General features: G+C 40.6%; 1 protein-coding gene across 1 annotated transcript in view; it reads right to left on the minus strand.

Annotated features, from left to right (window-relative positions):
- ANKH (ANKH inorganic pyrophosphate transport regulator) overlaps positions 1 to 21,598 on the minus strand; it is a 122,759-nt gene that overhangs the window by 44,274 nt on the left and 56,887 nt on the right. Inside the window, exon 3 of the mRNA XM_029053848.2 lies at positions 3,643 to 3,859. Within this exon, the coding sequence (XP_028909681.1) occupies positions 3,643 to 3,859 (217 nt within the window). The remainder of the gene's footprint in view (positions 1 to 3,642; positions 3,860 to 21,598) is intronic.

Genomic DNA, 21,598 nt, shown 5'->3' on the forward strand with positions numbered 1-21,598 from the left:
TGCAACTTAAGTTTGTATTGCTCACATGAGAGAACTGGAAAGAGGAAACAGACTGCTGAGGGAGCTGTGGAATTGCCTTTAAACATCCACTTGGGATGCTATCCTTGAAAGTACAAACACTTCTCTTTACCTGTGTAACCCGTGTTCATTTTCAGAGGAAAAAAAAAATTATCATTACTTTTTTGGGGGAAAATGATAACCCTAAGTCACTCTCTGAAGTGATTTGAAGAGAGATTGGCATATAAGTTGGTGCTGTGAATCCCATTACCTAATTCAAACAGAGTAAGCTAGAAGCACCAGATGAGTTGACCGTGAGACACAACACTAAATTATTACTCAAAGACAAACAAACCAGCAGCTATGTTCAACCCACTCCTTTCAATTTCATGAAGAATAGACAGAAACCCAAAAGGAAGCGAAGGCCTGCCCTTAAGTCTGATGCCCCATATGTTTAAAAAGAATAGAACTGTGATTTAAATATTCTGTTTGCCACTTCTGGTAGGGAAATCCAAAGGCAATTAGTGATTCCACTTGGATTTCAGTCACAGTAAAAATGCCACATCACTCTGCTGCTGACAGCCTAGGACCGTAAGCGGTCAAAAAATCTTGCTAATAAGCCAGCAGGGCCATTGTGAATGTGCCATTTCAGATGACAACGCGGGACTTGTGGAAATGATCCAGGTCAAATCTTCTATCCTGGCTGTACGGATTTTTTCCCAAACACACTCAGTTTGGCCCCAATACATGTCATCTATGCATGTTCTAGCTAGAGGATGGTTTGGGATTTAGATGCTTTCTGATAATACATGCTGGCTCTGCTCTGGTTTATATATATGGGGGCGTTGGTACAGGTGAGGGCCATGGTGCAAATTTTACTTTTTTTTATGGTATTTGTTAAGTGCTTACTATGTGCCAGGCACTGTACAAAGTGCTGGAGTAGATGCAAGTTGATCAGGTTGGACACTGTCCCTGTCCCACATAGAGCTCACAGTCTTAATCACCATTTTACAGATGAGGTAACTGAGGCACAGAGAAGTTAAATGACTTGCCCAAGATCACGCTGCAGAGAAATGGTAGAGCTGAGATTAGAACCCAGGTCCTTCTGACTCCCAGGCCCATGGTCTATCCACTAAGCCACACTGCTTCCCTTCAAGCACTTGTTCACAACAACGCAACACTCGCACTGTGGGACAACTGTGTGAACTAAAAGCTGACATTTATACAGGTAATTGATATTTACTGAGTGCTTACACTGTGCAGAGCATTGTACTTACTAAGCACTTCTGCTAAACACAACAGAATTAGAAGACATAATCCTTACCCTTAGGGAACATTCAATCTAGCCAGCAGGCATTACTTTTACAATGACTCATATGGTGATGGTAAATTTTATAAAAAAAAATGTTACAGATGAAACAGCTGTTGACTAAAACTTGGCAGGGTACATTTGGTGCATCGGGTGAACCACCCGCTTTCTCTCATATTATCTTGATGACAAACTTATATTGTACACTTCCTCAAAACTTTTTTTCAAGTTCCTGCCCTGAGAGCTGGCACTGTGTGCTTTTAGTTAGGAGTGTAAATATTAGCTCTAGCTAGAAAACACTACTAAGTGGCTTTAGTTTAACTCCTGGCTCACTCAGTCACACTTATTCAGAATTCAGGTTTAAGTAAAGACAACTTATAAAGTAAATAACTGGCTCATAAAATGTAAACTACAGGCTTAGGCAGGACTGAAAGGGAGCTGGCTGATGTGGAAGGCCCAGAGTGAAAACACAACATCACAATGCCAGGCTATTGCATGTTCTCTGGATGGGAGGCGTGTGGCCTCATGGCACCATGCTTGCTCGACACCAGCTTGGCCTGACGGAAAGAAAATAGGAGACCCGGGTTCTAAGCCTGACTCCGCGATTTGCCTGCTGTGTGACCTTGGACAAGTCACTTAGCTTCTCTGTACCTCAGTTTCCATATGTACAGAATGGGGGTTAAAATCCTTGACTCCTCCTTATAACGTGTCCAATCTGATTATCTTGTATTTACCCCGGCATTTGGTACGACGCTTGACAAATAGTAAGTACTTTAATATCACAATCATTATTATTATCATTTCCTCCAGAGACCATTCCACCATAAAAGGAAATGAGCAGTTATCTGGGAACGTTGCTTGGCACGTAGTATGCGCTTAACCAATACCATCATTATTACTATATCAGTAATGCACCTATGCAAGTTTTCAGACTCCAAGAATGTCCTCTACTTGGAGGAATTGGGTAATTTTGGGGAGGAGGGGGAGAGTGGCTCCTTGACATACACCCTAATGAACAAGGAGGGACTCATCAAACATCCCTGAGTTTTCCCCCACAGGGTCTCTTCTTTCCCCAAAGGTTATCCATCGTAAACCATTTGTTCTTGGATTTATCAGACCCTACCTGAAGCTGCTGCTATTTTCTGTCTGCAAAACATCCTCTGGTAGCATATACCACCAGCTTATTATCCACTGGGTGAAGACAATAAGCTCCTCTGGGCAGAGACTGTGTCTATCGAATCGCTGGCACTCTCCAAAGTATACTCACAGAATAAGCTGTCAGTAAATATGACAATGATTTTGAACTAGCCACCTTCAAGCTACCCGTTTCAATGGACCTCCCCTCACCCAAGTGCCATGGGATTCAGTGAACAGCCTTCCTCTGACCGCCCCTCCAACTGATGCTTCCCAGTTCTGAAGGCTTTGGTCACGTCCTGCCAACCTGTCCTCACACTGATACGTTTTCATTCCTCCTGATCATCTCTGCTGCCTTTCTCTGGCCTCAGCTGGAAGTTTCTGCAGGGAAGTAGTGCTGCCTTAGTGTGTGGGGGGGGGGGGGGGGGGGGACAGTGGAAACAAAAACTCTAAATCGGGAACGGCAAGGGGTGGGGTGTGACACAGCCCCATTCCCAGCTCAGGGCCCCGGCTCTGGGAACACCCGCCTGGGATGGGGCCCCGGCTCAGAGGGGCAGCACTACGTTAGGCCTCATGCTATTAACCTGGAGCACGCCCCTAAGGTCCTGGCTGGGGTTTCCATCCTCGTTGCCCGTTTCCCCAGAGCGGGTCAATTCCTGATGGGAGCCTCTGTCTGGGTGGTCAGCCGTTCAAACGGCCATCATGGCAAAGGGTGGGGTAGGACCTCTTAAGAAGTGCCCTTGGCCAGGTCTGGGCTTGCCCACTCATCTCAACCCCCTCTCTTTCCTCCAGGGAGGGCCTGAGAGTGAGGTGGGACCATCGTTTCTGGACTCTGGTTGGGGGTAGGTTTGTGTCAGGAGTTTCTCACTCCTTAAACCACTCCCTTCACCCCTGGACCGAGGCCATGAGCCATCGGTTCTGCTGTGGGGTCAGAAAGAAGCAGGAACTCTTCTCCACTTGGTCCTTCCCCAGGGACAGTCCTACTCCCAGTCCTAGACAGGAGGGTGGTAGGAAGCAGGAGCAAGAGTGCACAGTGGCTGCTGCTCATGGAAAACAAGGTTGTCTTTTCTACAGCCAGGAGTGTATTCTTTCTTCACCCTTATAGTCACCTGAAGTTGGCTTAATAAATAAGCAATGAGAGAGAACAGCACTGCAATTGCTCATATTGAGAAGAATCTTGAAAGAAAATCAGCGCATCTTACCTATCAGTGTGTGGAAGATAGCAGCGATGGCACCGGCCACTACCATGCAAAGGACAGCTTTAGTCCTGTCTCGTTTGCTGTTCACAAATACCAGCCCCACGTTCTTGAAATCGCTCATAGGCCCCGTGAAGAATTTCATCAGGGAGTACGCCAGCCCATAGCTGGCCAGCATTTCAACAGCATCTTCCTTTACTGCGGCAATACCCCTGTTCAAGGCCTGTTAGAAATAAAAAAGAAAAAGGAAACAGATTTTAAAACGTGGCCTAAATGCAGAAGAATTTTGTGTCTGCACAATAAAAATCTTCCCTACTGTGGCTGCCATGGAAATCACTACCTACCCTACCTCTTAAAAGGTAAATCTTAATTTGCTTTGATGAAGTACTTTTGCTTTTCATTAAAATCACATCTCCTCCAAGGGGTCTTCTTCGAAGAAGTCCTCATTTCCTCTACTTCTCCTTTGTGTGTCACCCTTGCACTCGCCCTAGCCCTTGATATTCAAACCACTCTCAGCCCCACTGCACTTACACTTAACGTACATGCCTATAGTATATTTTAATGTCTGTCTCCCCCTCTAGACTGTCATCTTCTTGTGGAAAGGGAATGCACCAACCAACTCCATTGAATTGTACTCTCCCAAGCAGGCAGTACAGTGCTGTACAATGTAAGCACTCAAATACCACTAATTCTGGCTGTCTCGTTTTTAATCTTTCCTTAAAACAATATAAGCAAGCACTTTATGTCTGACCCCAATATGGACACTAATTTTCACTTAATAATGAGTACTGTCTTGCAAATGCACAACAAAAGGAAACCATAGATAAATGACACTGGCAAAGTTGAACTGAGGAGAAAACTGAAGACGTCATCGTCGCTACAAATCAAAACTATCTAAAAACTAGGTTTAGGTTCTAATCCTAGCTCTGCCACTTGCCTGCTGTGTGATCTTACACAACTCAGTTAACTTCTCTGTGCCTCAATTGACTCATCAGTAAAATGGGAATTAAGACTGAGCCACATGTGGGGCACAGACGGTTTCCAACCTAACTTGTATCTACCCCAACATTTAGTACAGTGCTTAACATATAGTAAGCATTTACATATCATTAAAAACAAAAAAAAAATAAAAAGAACAAAAAAACTATCAAGTGTCACTGCACTTTACCAAGTGCAACTGTACCAGGTACAATATTCTGTACTTCCCAAGTGCCTAAAAATTTGCACTGAATCAAATGTGCACTCAATAAAATATTATTACTTCTACCACCACAAAGAAGTTCCATTAATACCTAGAGCTGTATGCACTGAAGCTACCTTGGCTATGCAGGCTACTTAAACAACTTGAAGTCTGAAAACTCAGATATGAGGTGGTGGAAGCCTCCCAAGCATGGATAAAGTTTCCCCAAAAACCCACAAAGAGAGCCATCTAGATGGGTCTTAATTTCTATTGTTAGATTGAACAATGCTTTCATACTGGTATTGGTAAAATTAATGAATGGAGATTAAACTACACTCAGGTTAACCATTTTACCTTCTGGAAGAATGGATGGTAAGGTGAAAATGCTTTAGTATCTCAAAGAGATGCATATCTAAGTAAGCCAGGTGTGTTAATTAAATATGAAACCAAATAACAGACTATTAAAAACTAGATTGCTGTTTATTCTTCTAAAGCAACCATCACCTGACACAGTGATTTGTTCGAAGTAGGTCAGAATCAGTGTGAAGCATGGAATACTCTATTTTTTTTTAAAACCCCACTGTTACAGGTCAGAGAATCATTTATCTCATTATTTAGCCCTTTACCTCCCTCTCTTTGAATCTGGATTTGTCCCCGGCATGCCTATGTTTCTGAAGGGTGTATAGTCTATTTTAAGATCTATCTTGTGACCCGCCAAATCTCATACTCAGCATCTACCCAGTGACAGCAGGGAGAGCCTTGAGCAGACAGAGGGAATATTTCTGAAGCTGTGAACCACTGACCCAGGCCCAGACATCCTTGCAGTAATAACTCCAGCACACCTTCCAGAAGTGTGTCCAGGGCCCTTGTCCATTCTTTGGGTCAAGGAATGATCTGCTTGGCTTAATCGAGAAGCAGGTTGGCCTAGTGGAATCAGGGAGTCAAAAGGATCTGGGTTCTAATCCTGGCTCTGCTGCTTGTCTGCTGTGTGACCTTGGGCAAATCACTTAATTTCTCTGTGCCTCAGTTACTTCATCTGTGAAATGGGGATTAAGACTATGAGCGCCTTGTGGGATAGGGATTCTGTCCAACCTGATTAGCTTGTTTCTACCCCAGTGCTTAGTACAGTGCCTGAAACATAGTAAGCAGTTAACAAATACCATAAAAAAAAGAGAAAGAAAATCCATGTAAGCACCTTCTCCCCAGCCCCAAAAGGAAATCCCACTTGGGGTCTGAATTACATATTTAGGCTGTCTTCGAAGGAGCAGTCAAGCAAATAATGGCTAAATTCTCACCACTAGAGCTGGGCTGAACCAACTGAATGCTCTTTTTCAGAACAGCCCTACCACAACATAAGAGGGCAGGAAACTTCCCCCAATTTGTGCTTTTTCTGTAACCAAATAATTGAGCATGACAATCACAATTGCTCTATGTAGCAGTTCCTCTAAACTGGCTTTTTCTATCCATACTGAAATATTCAATCTCTTAGGCATTACACCCAACTTACATTCCACTTAACTTCAAAATAGAAAGAATTAATGGAATACATTATCCTTCCTCTTTCAAATCAGAGCTTTCAAGGGTCGGATACAAGTGGAATTGATATTTTATAGTTATAGTTATGCATTTTCTATAGTTGGTGCTTTTTTTTACTGTTTTTGTTAAGTGCTTACTATGTGTCAAGCACTGTTCAAAGCATTGGGGTAGTTACAAGTTTACCAGATTGGACACAATCTCTGATCCACATGGGGCCCAAAGTCTAAATAGGAAGAAGGAGGATTGAGTCCCCATTTTACAGTTGAAGAAACTGAGGCACAGAGAAGTGAAGTGGCTTGCCTAAGTTCACACAGCAAACCACCGGCACAGCCGGTATTAGAACCCAGGTCCTCTGACTCCCAGGACTGTGCTCTTTCCACTAGGTTACGCTGTTCTCTGATTTTGCTTAGAAACAACTAGGTACTATGTTAATGAACTGTCAAAGAGAGTTGTCATTTGGTTTTCAGATAATTATCACAACATTTTATAACAACTCATTTTGTCTAATTCAATCAGCGGTATTTACCACTCTGTGCCAAACACTGGGCATTTAGAAGAAGTAAAAAAAAAATTAGAAGAAATTTTCTAACTGAATAGCTTTTCACTCCCGACCTTTTATACGGACACCTTTTTATTCCCTGTGATAACATCAGTAGATGGATTTGCTAATACCCCATCTAATAAATCTCTTAGTTTTGCTTCTTCCGGTAGTGAAATATTTCTTCTAATTTTATTTCCGGGGGGAATAAGCCAGAGCACTTTTTGACACTGGATGCCTTCTCCCAGTTGGTAATTTGCAAGTGCATCCAATTTATAGCACCAATCACTCCCAGGCAGTCTATATCAGGAGAACTGTGGGCAAGAGGCCAGGACCATGACAAAGAAGGCAAGCTTGAATTAAACCATCAATTCTGCCTCCCCGGAGCTATGGAAGCTCAGGTAATTAAATCACACCAGTGAGAGCCAAATGGGTTACCATGGGTTAAGAAGAAGAATTTGGGGAATGTAATAGAATTATCTTGTTCACCTCAGCAAAAGCAACGGAAATATTTAACTCATAATACCTATAGAATTTAGTTATAGTACTCATCTCCAGTTTTATAAACAGAGCCACTAGATTAGAACCTCTTTGAGGGCAGGGGTTCTAACCTACTAATTCTACTGTACTTTCCCAAGCACAGTACAGTGCTCTGCCCACAAGGTGCTCAGCAAGTATTATAGATAGACTCATCCCTAGAACAAAAACAACTACAAAATAAGTTGCACTTCCATCTGAAAGTATTTTATATGGAACCCAAGGTACAGTGGTATATTCACATTCACTCTAGACTGTAAATTCATTATGGACAGGGAATATGTCTGCTAGTTCTGTTGTACTGTACTCTCCCAAGTGCTTAGTACGGTGCTCTGCATATAGCAAACACTCAAAAAATGCCATTGATTGAGTGTCCCCTTTAAATTCCCTTGAAAAACACAGAATTGGCCTTCTTCTGAAGTCCACTGTTCAGCACTAAAGCATAACCAGAATAAATATGACCAGTAGAAACAACTACCATTTCTATAAACTAATATAGGCAAGCATGCAAGAATGCTAGTCCCCTCACAATTTTTTTCCCCCCATTTACCGTCCAATTTTCTTTGACTTTCTTTTCAGTCAGTGTTTCCTCCACTGGAAGCCACAGATTCTGTTGCTTGGACAACACTTTACTCAATGGTGCTTACCTAAGTGGCGATTTCCCCTTCACAGAAGTCTATCGTATATCTAACACCCTAAAATCATCATGAATGTCAAGGAGAATTGATAATGTACCTTTCGCCCCAGTGGAAAAGACTCCAGTAGGGCCTATTATCCATCAAACAACACTGAATTCTACCAATTAAACTTTCTATTATCAATTTACATTTAGCTTAAAAATAAAACCAAAATAAACATTCCATTCCTTATCTTATTACTCTAACTGGAATTTTCTTACCTACTAGAGGTAAACTATCCCAAGGGGCTGAAATGAAGGATTATATCCAACAATTCACGTTTACTGATTTCTCATTAGATAAAAATATCCAAGAGCTTAGGGATCAACTCTGTTATTTCTATGTTCCTCATGTATTTAGTAGATTGCTATGTGCAGAATAAGTACTCAAAAACACTTGATATTAAATACTACTGATACTGAAAGGCAATTTGGAAAAAATAGAATTTATTTCTTTTTTATACATAGAGTCTAAAACTGCTTACTGGAACAACTAGAGCCTTAAACACAAACTGACCACAGGAGCAAATTAAAATTGATTTTTATCTTTATTCTGGGCTTACTGATTGTTTTAAAATGTCCTTAAAATGGCTTACTTGACACTTAATATGCCTTAATTACCAATTCTTCAGGAAACAAGTAGTGTTTTATATAATCACATATTTAACTTGAGTATTTTTTTGATTGGATCTTTCAGAACCCATGTCTTGAGCAATCCTCCAAAATGATATATCACAGCTAACTGGACCCATTTGATATGTAACCTTTTGTTTCTTTTGAAGGTATTCAATAAAATCAAATTAAATCAAATCAGTTTGATTTCAATTTCAATTCATATTGAATACCATATGCAAAACAGAGCTCCTTATCATCCCACCCAAAACCTGTCCTCCCCGTGACTTTCCCATCACTGTATACGGCACCACCTTCCTTCCCGTCTCACAAGCCCGTTACCTTGGTGTTATCCTTGACTCCTCTCTCTCATTCAACCCACATATGCAACCTGTCACCAAATCCTCTCAGTTCCACATTCACGACATTGCTAAAATCCACCCTTTCCTCTCCATCCATACTGTTACTGCGTTAATTCAATTACTCATCCTATCCCACCTGGATTACTACATCAGACTCCTTGCTGACCTCCCAGCCTTCTGTCTTTCCCCACTCCAGTCTGTACTTTACTCTGTGCCCTGATCATTTTTCTTTGAAAAAACCTGATGTCTTGGTCAATTTTGAAATCTCAGAATTCAAAATAAAAAGAGTTCAACCTGGAAACAATGGCTCTTGAGATTCTCTAAAATGATTGTTAAATTCTCTTCCATCATCCATCTGTTTAAAATAATGAAACATGATTGGGGTATAATCACACAAAATTGGAAACCCATTATGTAAACTAGGATCGTCAGGATAAGTGCTTATGATAATGAATATACGTTCACTGTAATTAAAATTATAACTCATGTGCAACTACAATTGGGGATTCAATAATCTCCCGGGCCCATGAATTATAGGTGAGAAATATCTAGGTGCAAGTCTCCAACAGCTATTATATAACTATGTGCATACTGGAAAGATAGAGAATCAAGAGCGGAAGGCACTTATCTAAATTATCCCTTCTACACTTAATAAAAACTAAATATAAATGGCCTCTGAAGGGTTTTAATATAAAACATTTAGCTTCTCCTGTTAGAAAAGGAGAGAGGAAGGGTTGTTCCCCTCACATTGCTTTTATCAAATGTTTGCCAATTAACTAGAAGACACAGCTGACTGAAGATAGCTGAGATCAGGTTCCAGTGAAGTTCCTTAATCCTCTTCTTGGGTTGTGGAGCTTTCTTATCTGACTTCTTTAGAAGTAAGCATACTGGAAAGGGAGAGTCAAAAATAGACTCTCTATGGAAATGTCTGCCAATTCCTGCATGTGACCTCCATGGAATAAAATTATCCAATACAACACGAGTGTCAAATGTCCTAAACTAGACAACTTCAAGTATTTGCCTCCTCTCTCTCTATATGCCATATTCATAAGTCAGACCACCCAGTCACTGGAAATTTTGTAAATCCTTTGGTTCAGCAATGAATGATCTGACAGGCATGTCCATTTGGCAGAGGAGAGGCTTACGGGAAATATCATGCCAGGTTATATCATCGATGCACTCCCTGGGCACGTATGAGAAGTCTGAATGGAATTCCCTTGTCACTCTAGTGACAGACTGGGCTGGCCTCTACCAACTGGGAAATCCACAAAAGGGAAAATGAGAAGACATTTAAGAGACAGCTTGAGGGAAGCAATGGGGAGAGTTTGAGTCAGAAGGTTCCTTTTACATTACAAAGGTCTTATGGAAGAAAGGAATATTATTGAGGTGGTATCTGAAAAGAAGAAAGCTAGACAACGAAGGGACTAGGAGATAGCCTAAATAAAGGTCTTTACTTTTCAGCACATGTCCCAAAACGAACATTATGCCACACCAACGTGGCCAATAAGTTCAACTAATACAGAATTGAAGCAAAGTTACACTGGATACCCTTCAACCACTAGGTTGTTAGATAACAGCTAATGACAGACAGACTCTACAGTTGGGAAGTGACTCTGATGGGCCCACTCTCCTCTAGAGCTCAAACACTTGAGATGGCAGCTGTTGCCAAGGGAATTGAAAAATATGGAATCTAGATGAAAGGACTGCAACTCAATTTCCATGGCAGGACCTACCTTAGCCCTCACCTCACTAATATGCAGTCTTGAAATGCTTCCCTGGGTCCTGCAGCAGGCAAAGGATTTCAAGAGGGGAAGTGGTGAGTCTCTTCCAGGGCTTAGAGCTATAAGCAAGACTGGGAAAGGCAACAAATGCAATCAGTGGCATGAGAACATCAAACGGGTTCAATTGATATGTAGGTGACAGGCTGTGTGTTGCCCATCTAAATCTAAGAATCAGAAATTTCTCTGGTTAGGTCCCGAGGGACTGGATGAATGAGCACTAAATAGACATGCACACAGACCATGGGAGTTGTATACACTGGCTAGTAGTCAGGAGTCCCCTGTAGGAAAAGAACAATCAGTGGTATTCATTGAGTGCTTTCTGTGTGGAGAGCACTGTACTCGGGGCTTGGAAGAGAGTAATAAAAAAGTTAGTAGACACGAGCCCTGTCCATAAGGAGCTCACAACAGCAAATAAATGCAAAGAGTGAATCAGCTGGTGCTAAGTACTCTCCCCTGCAGCTGACTCTCCTTTTCCCCCATGGCTGCTACTGCTGTTACTGCAATATGCTCCTGGAAGCTTCTGGTCTCTCCCAAGTGTGGAATACAGTGTCCTACACACACTAAGTGCTCAATAGATATCAGTAATTGATATCTATTGGTATCTACTGATATCCAGGGCAGATACCAGTTTTCTTTATGGTATTTGTTATGTGATTACTATGTGCCAGGCACTGTACTAACCACTGGGTTAGGGACATGCTAATCAGGTAGTACACAGTGTATGTCCCAAGTGGGGCTCACAGTCTTAATCCCCATTTTACAGATGGGGTAACTGAGGCACAGAGAAGTTAAATGACTTGCCCAAGGTCACACGGAAGACAAGTAGTGGAACCAGGATTAGAACCCAGGTCCTTTTGACTCCTAGCTCACGCTCTTTCCACTGGGCCACACTTTCTCACTGTTATAGTTCTCAAGGTTATTGGACTGGACAGAGAACCTGTACTAAACCCAATCTATCTTTTCCTCACATAACAGATGAAGAAACTGAGGCCTGGGGAGATTACATTACTTGATCACTGTCACCCAGCTGGCCAGTAATAGTACCGATGCTGAGACCCAGTTCTCCTGACTCCAAGTCCCAGGCTCTTTGTACTAGGCTACACTGGCTCCCAATTGGACAATGGCATCAATGCCAACAACAACGATCAGGATCCTTGAAAGAGCAACAACGCATCTGAAGTGGCAGCCATGGTGATTTAAGTAGAGTTGAGGGCAATTCCAGATCCTGATTTCTGGCTTTGGCAAACTTCACCCAATAGTTTCATGGCAAAAACAAAAGAAAAAATATACATTTCTTGTGGAACAATAAGGTGTTTAAAAAGAAAAAAAATACTTAAAATGGAACTATTCCCCCAAAAAGTTAGTGGTGTATGAACATCTGAATCAGAGTAGACTAGAAAAGCCAATGGAATCAATATGATCTGCAATAATTCTGTTCTACAAGGAAATAGCCTGCACTCCATGACAATCCATTTGATGGAAAGATGATTTATTTCCTCTATAATCTCAATAATTCTATACTTATCTAACTAAACAAATCTGTAGATGTAAGAAAATCTCAAAGCTTCCCTCCAAATGCTTCTTGGAAATTGTACCTTTTAGTCTGGGAAACAGACGTAATTGAAAAAAAAACAAACACTTTTCCAGTAGGATTGAGCTTCTAAGTCTAGCTATCTTTCAGTGTCCCAGACAAAGCTGTTTTCATATCTTAATCACCTCAGAAGTCTGGAACTCAGTAACTTTCCACTGTTATTGTTTTTTTGCCTATATTTTCAAAAGTGGTTTTGGTCAATTCAGATCATTTGTCTTCCCGGTAGTTTTCCAAGTCATGTTTTATTTTTATAAGGTCCTACACAGCTCTAAATAAAATGTTCTTCCTCCACCCAGCCAGAGGATCATCCAAAACACTTTACACCCACACTGGTCTGTGGTTTCCAGGAGAGAGCAAGAAAATAAAGCAAAGTCTAGAGATTACAAAGTCAATGTTGTACACTGTATTGTCCATAAGCAATGAATTCTTTTTTAAATGGTATTTGTTAAGTGCTTATATACTTATACTTATTATACTTAAATGCTGTGGTAATATAAGCTAATCAGGTTGGTCAGCCCATGTCCCACATGGGCCTCACCATCTTAATCCCCATTTCATAGATGAGGTAACGGGCACAGAAAAGCTAAGTGACTGCCCAAGGACACAGAGCAGACAAGTGGCGGAGCTGGGATTAGAAACCCGGGTCTCTCTGACTCCCTGGTCCATGCTATATTCACTAGGTCATGCTGCTCCTCATGCTTCAGGCAGGGCTCCAAGACAAGGAAGGATAGTTCACCATGAGTTTGAAAGAGTACTTCCCTTTTTGTTTTCCATGAGTTCCAACTCACAGGGCTGATTTTTTTTTTTTAAAGAACTAAAGAGGATGAGCAAACATAAGTAATGAACCCAGTAATCACCCAGCCTGTAGCTTCTGACATTCTCATCAAAGACCTAAATAAAAAAAGCTGAGTTCTGTCCTCATTCTGAATATACGAGTCCACAGGATAAATTATTTTTTAATTCACATAAAAACTGAGTATGTGTTTTAAAGCTCCCCTTCTGACTGAAAGCTCTTTTTGGGCAGGAACCAGGTCTATGAACTCTTAAATATTGTTCTCTCCCAAGCTTATAGTACAGTGCTAGGCACACAAGTGCTCAGTAAGTTACAGTGACTGATTAAAAACTTTGAGGTTTTATTGACCTTTTTATCCTTATGATTCTCATACAAAAATATCTGCATGGCACATGATGCTTCAGTAATATTATTTTCTTTTTAGTTGTTCGCAAATAACATAAATGGGTAACCAAACACCCAACAATGCAGCTCTCTGCTGAAATGTATAACAATATTATTAGTAGCTATAATAACAATAATAATAATAATAGTATTTGTTAAGTAATTATAGACCGTGCTGTGTACTAAGCAAGGGTAGATATAAGATAATCAGATGTCCCTTGAGCCTCGCAGTCTGAGGAAGAGAAGGGCAGAATTAAAGCAGTCTTACTTTAAGGTATCATAGTCCAGCTTTATTCAACATAAAACATTGATCAAATTTTGATTTTGAGTAGAAAGTTCTAAGTTAGGCAACAAAAAATGACAATCGTTGTTTGCAAATACCCAAATCAGTCGCCGATTTCCCAAAGAAATGCCAATCTTTTTAGGGAGAGAGGATAATGAAAAATCTACCCTAAATTATTTGAGGCATTAAAAATGACCAAACTTTCTAAATATGACATTTCAAAATACCTGTTGGCTATACTGATGATAGTGGAGATGGTGACAATTCATCACCGAAGTACCCTAAATCAATTTGGCAGAGGAAGCCTTTAAAAAACAACCTAATAATTTTTAGAATGAAAAATTTTCAATCTTTCTGGAGGTTAGCACTAATTTTTAAAAATATATTTGGTTGTATAAATCAAGTGAAATCATGTAAAACTGGAAACCTACATGCCCTTCCTGAATGCTATTTAAATACGAGGTTTATCTTTTGTCAGCAGCAGTTTACCTTTAGATAAGAATTCTGAAGTCTCCTGAAATATAACTCTGAACCAACTGAGAAAAAGTCTTGCTTGAGTAAATACAACAGCCTCATATTTTACCTTTCACCCATTCTTTTCTCATTTCTCACCTTGATGGCAGAGACTTTCACTCACATTTCCTATTTTCTTCTTTCACTTACTAGGGGTTAGTGACCCTTATTTGCCCAAACCCTCAACAATATCCTCCAAGTTCATGGTCACCTCATTTCGAGATCCCATTTCTCCTTCTCTAACTCCATAAACACATTCTATCATCTCCTCAACCCTGGCAGTTCTCAGATCATATGCAGCCATTTCAGTGTTCTTCTAATTAACTGTAGCCTCTCAACACAAACCTTCTCAATAATCAATCGACTAAACATATTTATTGAGTGCTTACTCTGTGCAGAGCACTGTCCTGAGTTCTTGGTGGAGTACAATATAACAGAGTTGGTAAACACATTTCCTGCCCACAATGAGCTCACAATGTGCAGATTCTTGTCTCAGTCCTCAGTAAAGAATAAACTACTACCCTCCATCAACAAATTAATCCATCTTTGTGGCTTGATTTATTTTAGATTTATTAACATAAATACAATGTGATTTGTATGCAGGCCTTCTGTACCATAAGCATGATAAATTGCAAAGGGAACAAAATCTTAGGGACTTTTTCAGCCAGTACTGAGTAGTAAGCCCTATTAATGAATACACAATAATACGCCAAGAGAAAAAGACTGGGACAGATTTCTGGACTTGCCATATCCATGGGTTGTTCCAAGAAAAAAATGATCCAAGAAATCCGGTCTTTTCTCTTTTTTTCTGGCATTCGGTAGGAACAAAACGTCAGTGAAGACACTTATACATATCATGCCAAAGCTTTGCAACCAATTCGACTAAGATCACCCACTGCAGTAGTGATTTAAATATTTTCTTCTTGGATGAACTAACTACTTGTAACAGCTATTGGCAGACTTTTGCATTCATACACTGAAAATACTAAATCAATACCTATAGATCAGAGCTCTGTTTAATGCTTTGAAAATATTTATTTCTCTTTTGTGGAATTCTGTTGAACTGGCAATGTGTGTTTGGTCTGAGGGCCTGACAGATGGTGGGTCTGAACCCTTAAAATACATGACTATCCTACCCAAACCTAGGCATCTTGTCACCTTATCCTAAACACCAGTTAAGTCTTCTAAAAGTCCATGTTCTTTGCTTTGCATCCAAATTCAAGACAACAGATAAGTATCAAAATGTGTAACTTTTCATCTTCCTTTCTTCTCATATTCGTAGTCAGCAATTCTAGCATAAATAACTTGGCTTCCTAAAAAAAAATGAAACTGCCTTCAGCTGCTGGGTCTATGAAAATACTGCTTTAATTTACGTCCAGAAGGAAAGCACAGTAAGTCAGGGGCAGGTGAAATAGAGAAGACAATCTTATTATACTGTGATCAACATACACAGTTAGATGCAGCCACATTCATTGAATTTGGTTGTGCTGCAAGTGGAATACATAAAGTTTAGAAGGCACAGGCAACATAAATGCCCAGTGTCAGGTACACTGGCATAAAAACTGTTTTGTGTTTGCAATCTTACATAATCCACTCTGCCCAAGAGTGATTTTTCTCCCTCTCTGGGCAGAAAATATTCAGAACAACATTTCATATTATGGAAATATGAAACAAAACTCCATTTTTGAGGTTAAAAGTAGAGTTTTAATAATCTGAGGAATAATCTAAGACAGGTAAAATTTAATGTTCTCTGTGCGAAAAACACTAAAATTGCTCTCTTAAGGCCCTATGTCGAGGAGAATAAGAGAGCATTCACTAGTACTTAGGAATGGCACTTTTAAGTGGCACATCTACTCCAATACCTGCCTCCACACACATACCTCAAATCAAAATGAGGGTGGCTGTCTTTTTTTTTTTTTTAAGGATCTCCAAACGTGGCATTTCTGTAACCTTGGCATCTTGTTTGATCATTTCACTCTCCTAACTTTATAGTTCTGTCTGATGTCCAACCCAACTCTACCTTATTTTAAGTAAAATCCACTTTCAATTGTTTATTCCTCTGAGAATGCAAAGTAATCAGTACCCTCCTCATCCAAATCCTTCACGTATGAAAGTCAAAGCTCATCCTTGTGTTCTGAACAAAACACCATAAAACTCTTAATTTTTCCTCAGAGAACCACTTTTCCATTCCTTGAATCAATTCTGTCACTTCTGTGGACTCTCTCCAATTTCCTCAAAATCTTTTAGTAACCAGATCTCCAACTAAACTCTTAATAAGGGTTTGACCAGCACAGGGTTTAGAGAAGGGATTATTTTCCATATCTTGTATTTTAAACCCCTGTTAATTCATCTGAATACCTAGGAGGCTTTTATAAAGGCATGTCAAAACTGACACATAGTCCACTCAAAATCAATGACGACACCAAGCCTTTTTCTGTTGCCCATCATCTAGCCATTCTTTTCCCATTATTTCTTTTGCTTGAATGTTGAACCCAGATGAACTTTTTGCATTTATTCCCCAGTGAAACACAGCTCAGTTCTGCCATAAAGAAAATTTTCACTAGGTGTTTTGAACTGAACGCTGCTAGGGAATTTGAGAACGTTTGTAGCAGTAATAGTATTTAATAAGTGCCCACTGGATGCAACATATTGAACTTGGGGAGTATAAAACAAGCAACTAACACAATCTCCACCTCCTAAGTTTACAATCTAATAGGGAAGGCAGATGTGAATATATTACAAACAGGATAATGGCAGGAAGTAATTACACATGTGATTGAAAAAATGTCTACAGAAGTGTTCCGGATGAGTATAACTAACTGCTGGAGGTTGCTTGTGGGTTCTGTAAAATTTGGAGCAACGAGTACTAGTCGGGAAAGGCTTGTTGTAGTTGGTAGGGAACTCCCCTCTAGACTATAAACTCATTATGGGCAGGGAATGTGCAGGAGGCTCAGAGCTTCCCCACCATTAGGTTCTTCTACTTGTGGGGGAACCTAAGAAGGTGGCAGCCCTCTTCCTTTTGCAATTGCTGTGTTGTGTCCCTGCCCCGTGTTGGACCAGAGGGCTGGAGGAAGCCTGTTGAATGCTGGGAAGATTGTGGCAGTTTAGACCAAGGATGGCCCTCATTTCCAGGGAAAGGAGTCTGAGGACAATATTTCCTAATGGCAATGTGCTGCTTTTTCCTTTGGTGCTGTTTTTACTGAATTCACCCTGTCATTTCTCTCCCTGTGTGTCTGTCTTTCCAACCACCTTGACTTTCCACCTCTCCCAATTGTGAGGTCCCTGAAAATTCAGCCGGAAACAATGTGTTAATTTCTCCCTACCTCTTGATTCACGACTTCACACTCTGTTAGCCCTTAATAAAATGTTATTTCCATTATTAGCACAACTTCAATTTTTACTCTTGGCCATTCCATAGTGATCAAACTCTCCCAATTTAAGAGCATTTACAAATGCAATGGGCTCAGACTCATTTTTTTTGTCCTGACCACCAAAACGATATGGAGCCCAATTCTCTCTGAAGGCAATCATAAGGGAGCAGCAATGAACCCTCTGGGAGCCTCTAAGGGAAAAACAGCTCCTACTTATTCGCTCTGCCTGACGTGCCATGTGGCCAACTGGAAAGGGCATGAGCCTGGCAGTCAGGGGACTTGTGGGACCTGTGTGACCTTGGGCAAGTTACTCAACTTCTCGGTGCTTCAGTCAGCTCATCCGTAAAATGGGATTAAGATGGAACCCCATGAATGACATGGACTCTGTCCGACCTGATTAGCTCGTACCTACCCTGGTGCTTAGTACAGCGTTTGAGACATAGTAAGGCCTTAAATACCATAAAAAAGACGATTAAGAGGCCTAAGTCATAAGAGCTCTCTTTATTTGTAGATGTCTGTGGGAATACCTTCATATGTGAATGCTTCACCATTCTGACATGGCTTTGATCGCAGAGTAATGGCTTCCTCTAAAGTTGGAGCTAAGGTCACGTTCACGTCAAGTCCTCTATGTTTCGCATGCAGGAAAGTCACGACTTACTTGTTTGTTGCTTACTATAAGCTCATCACTAGACTAAGCTCATTGTGGGCTGTGTCTGTTATATTGTACTCTCTGCAGTGCCTTGTACAGTGCTTTGCACTGAGTATGTGCTCAACAAATCTGACCGAATGAACAAATGTGTTGGAGAATATACTGTAGGACCTATTCTAAAGCTTATTGAAGTTTCTTTCTTGGCCTTGTCTATGGGTCTTCTACTCTACCTTCAAAGAAAATGAATGGGTCTGAAATGATTTGTTCATCAGGAGGCCTGTTGGTAGCTTCTTTGCATCAACCCTCATTAAAGTGGTTGAAGTTTGTTTTGATGATTGTTTTCTAATATTCTCCAACAATAAGACCTCACCAATTATGACAGTTTCTTTACAATGAGCACAGTCCAAGTACTTTGAGCACAGGAAACCACCAAGTGTCACTGAATTGATATTCAAAAATAAGGGAGAGTGGCTCACCTGTAAATTCATCCACTTTCTTATCAGCCTAAAGATGCATTTTATCAGGATCTGCTGTTTTAAATGCATCAGGTTTTTAATTTTTTTTTATTACAACATCTTCTAGTTAGGCTTTTCAGCCTCTGGAGGAGGTGCTTGTTCTGGTTAACCGTTCAGAGAAACCACCCAGGGAAGAGCCTCATCAGGCCTGACTCTACTATATTGTACTCTCCCCCGCACTAAGTACAGTGCTCTGCATACAGAAGGCACTCAGTAAATACCACTGACTGACAATATAAAGGAATTTAAATTACTGCCAAAATTTCTCAGGTGAATTAATAAGGAAAATGAAACAAACAAGGTACAAAGAATGGGAAAGAAGAAATAGGCAAAGTGGTTGCAAAATCCCTCTTCTGTCTTTGTCCAAATGGACAAATGGGTATGGATGTTTCCAGAGACCAATAAACATCCAGGGAACATCGGGTGCGAGTTCCTGCTGAGGAAAAGCTCACACGGAAGATAAGCAACGAAAACTGGCTCATCAGCCCTTTTCTGGAACAGCTGGGGGAAATCCCGGGGAGGTCAGTTGGTTGCTTTCAGGGTAACCAGGAGGATGAAGAATTTACTTATCACAGCTCCTGGGAGGCCTTGGCGATCAATGAGAATTGTTGAGAGCAGGAGGGAAAAGGAATGAAGCTGATCAGTTCCACTCAGAGAGTATTAAGAGCAATTGTGGAATTCTAGGAGTAGGCGCAAAGAAGTCAGTGACAGAGTTGTTCTCACTCATACTCCTAGTTGAGGGGAAAGCCTCTGCTGTGGCAGGCACATCCTAAAGATGAAGACCTAGCTGTGAAACTACTATCAAAAGGAGCACTTCAGATTCCTCAACAAATGTGTGGCCTTCAAGAAAGAAAGCTTCATTGAGATGCAGTGGGAGTCATCTTACAAAGATAAGGAAGAGTATTTTCAGGAGTGGATTAGTTTACTTATGAAGGAAGGTTTTAAGCTCCCTGTGGGCAGGTAATGTATCTACCAACTGTACGGTGCTCTCTCAAATGCTTGATACAGTGCTGTGAATACAGTAAGCTCTAAATCAAGCAATGGCCTTTACTTGGAAGAGTACTCTTTTACTTATTTGCTCTTCACTGGAAGAGTATAATATAACAGAGTTGGTGGACACGTTCCCTGCCCATGACAAGTTTACAGTCTATGGGAGAGACAGACATTAATATAAGTAAATTAAGTAATGTGTTGTGGGGTTGAGGGTGCGGTGAATGGCTAGTGCCCCAAATAAATACTACTAAATTGACTGACTGGCAGTGACCGGTCAAATTAGGTTCTAGGTTTATTCAACTTGACCTCTTATCCTATTTCCTGTCCTTCTTATGTCCTCCCTGTTACTGCAGAACTGTCTGAAGAATCACCAGGTTTCTTGGACTTTCTAGCCTCTCAGGCATTTTTCCCCCCACATCAGGTTCTTAATATGTTTTGTGGACAAAACATAAAAGGCTTCACAATTATCAGACAGATAGTGAAAGAGAGAAAGTCATTTTATGGCATCACTTTTTATACTTATCTTCTTACTGTATCCCAGGAATCAAAAATTACCACTAAGAAAACTGTGGGTTATCATGCAAAATATATTCTAACTAGTCTGAGGCTGGCTATATCCTTAGAGTATCCATTCACATGGACACTTTAAAAAAAAGTGTCATATGGACAGTGCGTCATATGTCAAATGTGTGTCATGTGTGTCAAATGTCAATATGTCATATGGACACATTGTTCTTTTCTATATTGGATTGGCAGGCTGCGTGCAGTTGGTCACTGGATCTTTTAACTTGGCTATTTAAAATGAAGATCAGAACTGGTTGATCTATCAATCTATCCAGCAGGCTGGGAAAATTCCCAGAATCAGGGAGCAGAAGGCCCTTGGGTGGAGATTTCAAAGATTGGAGGAGGCCTGTGTGACATTATTAGTTGTTGGAATTAGAGGCAGGATAAAGGTGGTGCTTAGTGATCAGTTGCTGCTGTTCTCTCCCTATAGAGAAATCTGTGAGTTAGCCTGGGGGCATTTGGGTATATGCTCCCTGGGAATCTCACTCTGGCAAAGATCTGAAAATTAAGTGGAGCAGCAACCAACACGCACGAACTGCCACAAAATACCTGTCATCTGGAAACCCAGTGTAACGGCATATATTTTGGGGACACCAAGTTTAATTTGGCCTAAATGCTGATCTTGGTTTAGCACTCTTCTTCACCTTCCTTCCTTTCCCTTATTGCTGAAGGACCATCTGAATCCTCTCATACAAAGTGACATAAGAACAGATGGAACACTCTTAATTTAGCAGCACTCATTTTTTTTATGGAAATCAGAAAACCTGCTTTGGGTAAAATATTATTTAAGCCATTTTATGTTACCCTAGGTGCTGCACACCTTAAAGCAGATGTATAACAGCAAAACAGGAATTGTAGATTTAGGGAGTAGGAATAATGAATCCAAAGAAGTTGCAGTGAAGTTATTATTTAAGCAGTTTAATCAGTAGCTAGGATTATCCACTGTAATGCTATGGCACTTCATTTTAAAACCAATACTGAACAATGAATCTTAGTCCTCAACTCCTGTATGTACAGTTGTCTTAAAATAACCTCTCAAACAATGACAATTATATATATGTATATGTGTGTGAATATACACATA

Source organism: Ornithorhynchus anatinus, chromosome X3 (genome assembly GCF_004115215.2).
Source record: "Ornithorhynchus anatinus isolate Pmale09 chromosome X3, mOrnAna1.pri.v4, whole genome shotgun sequence".
NCBI classification, from domain to species: Eukaryota; Metazoa; Chordata; class Mammalia; order Monotremata; family Ornithorhynchidae; genus Ornithorhynchus; species Ornithorhynchus anatinus.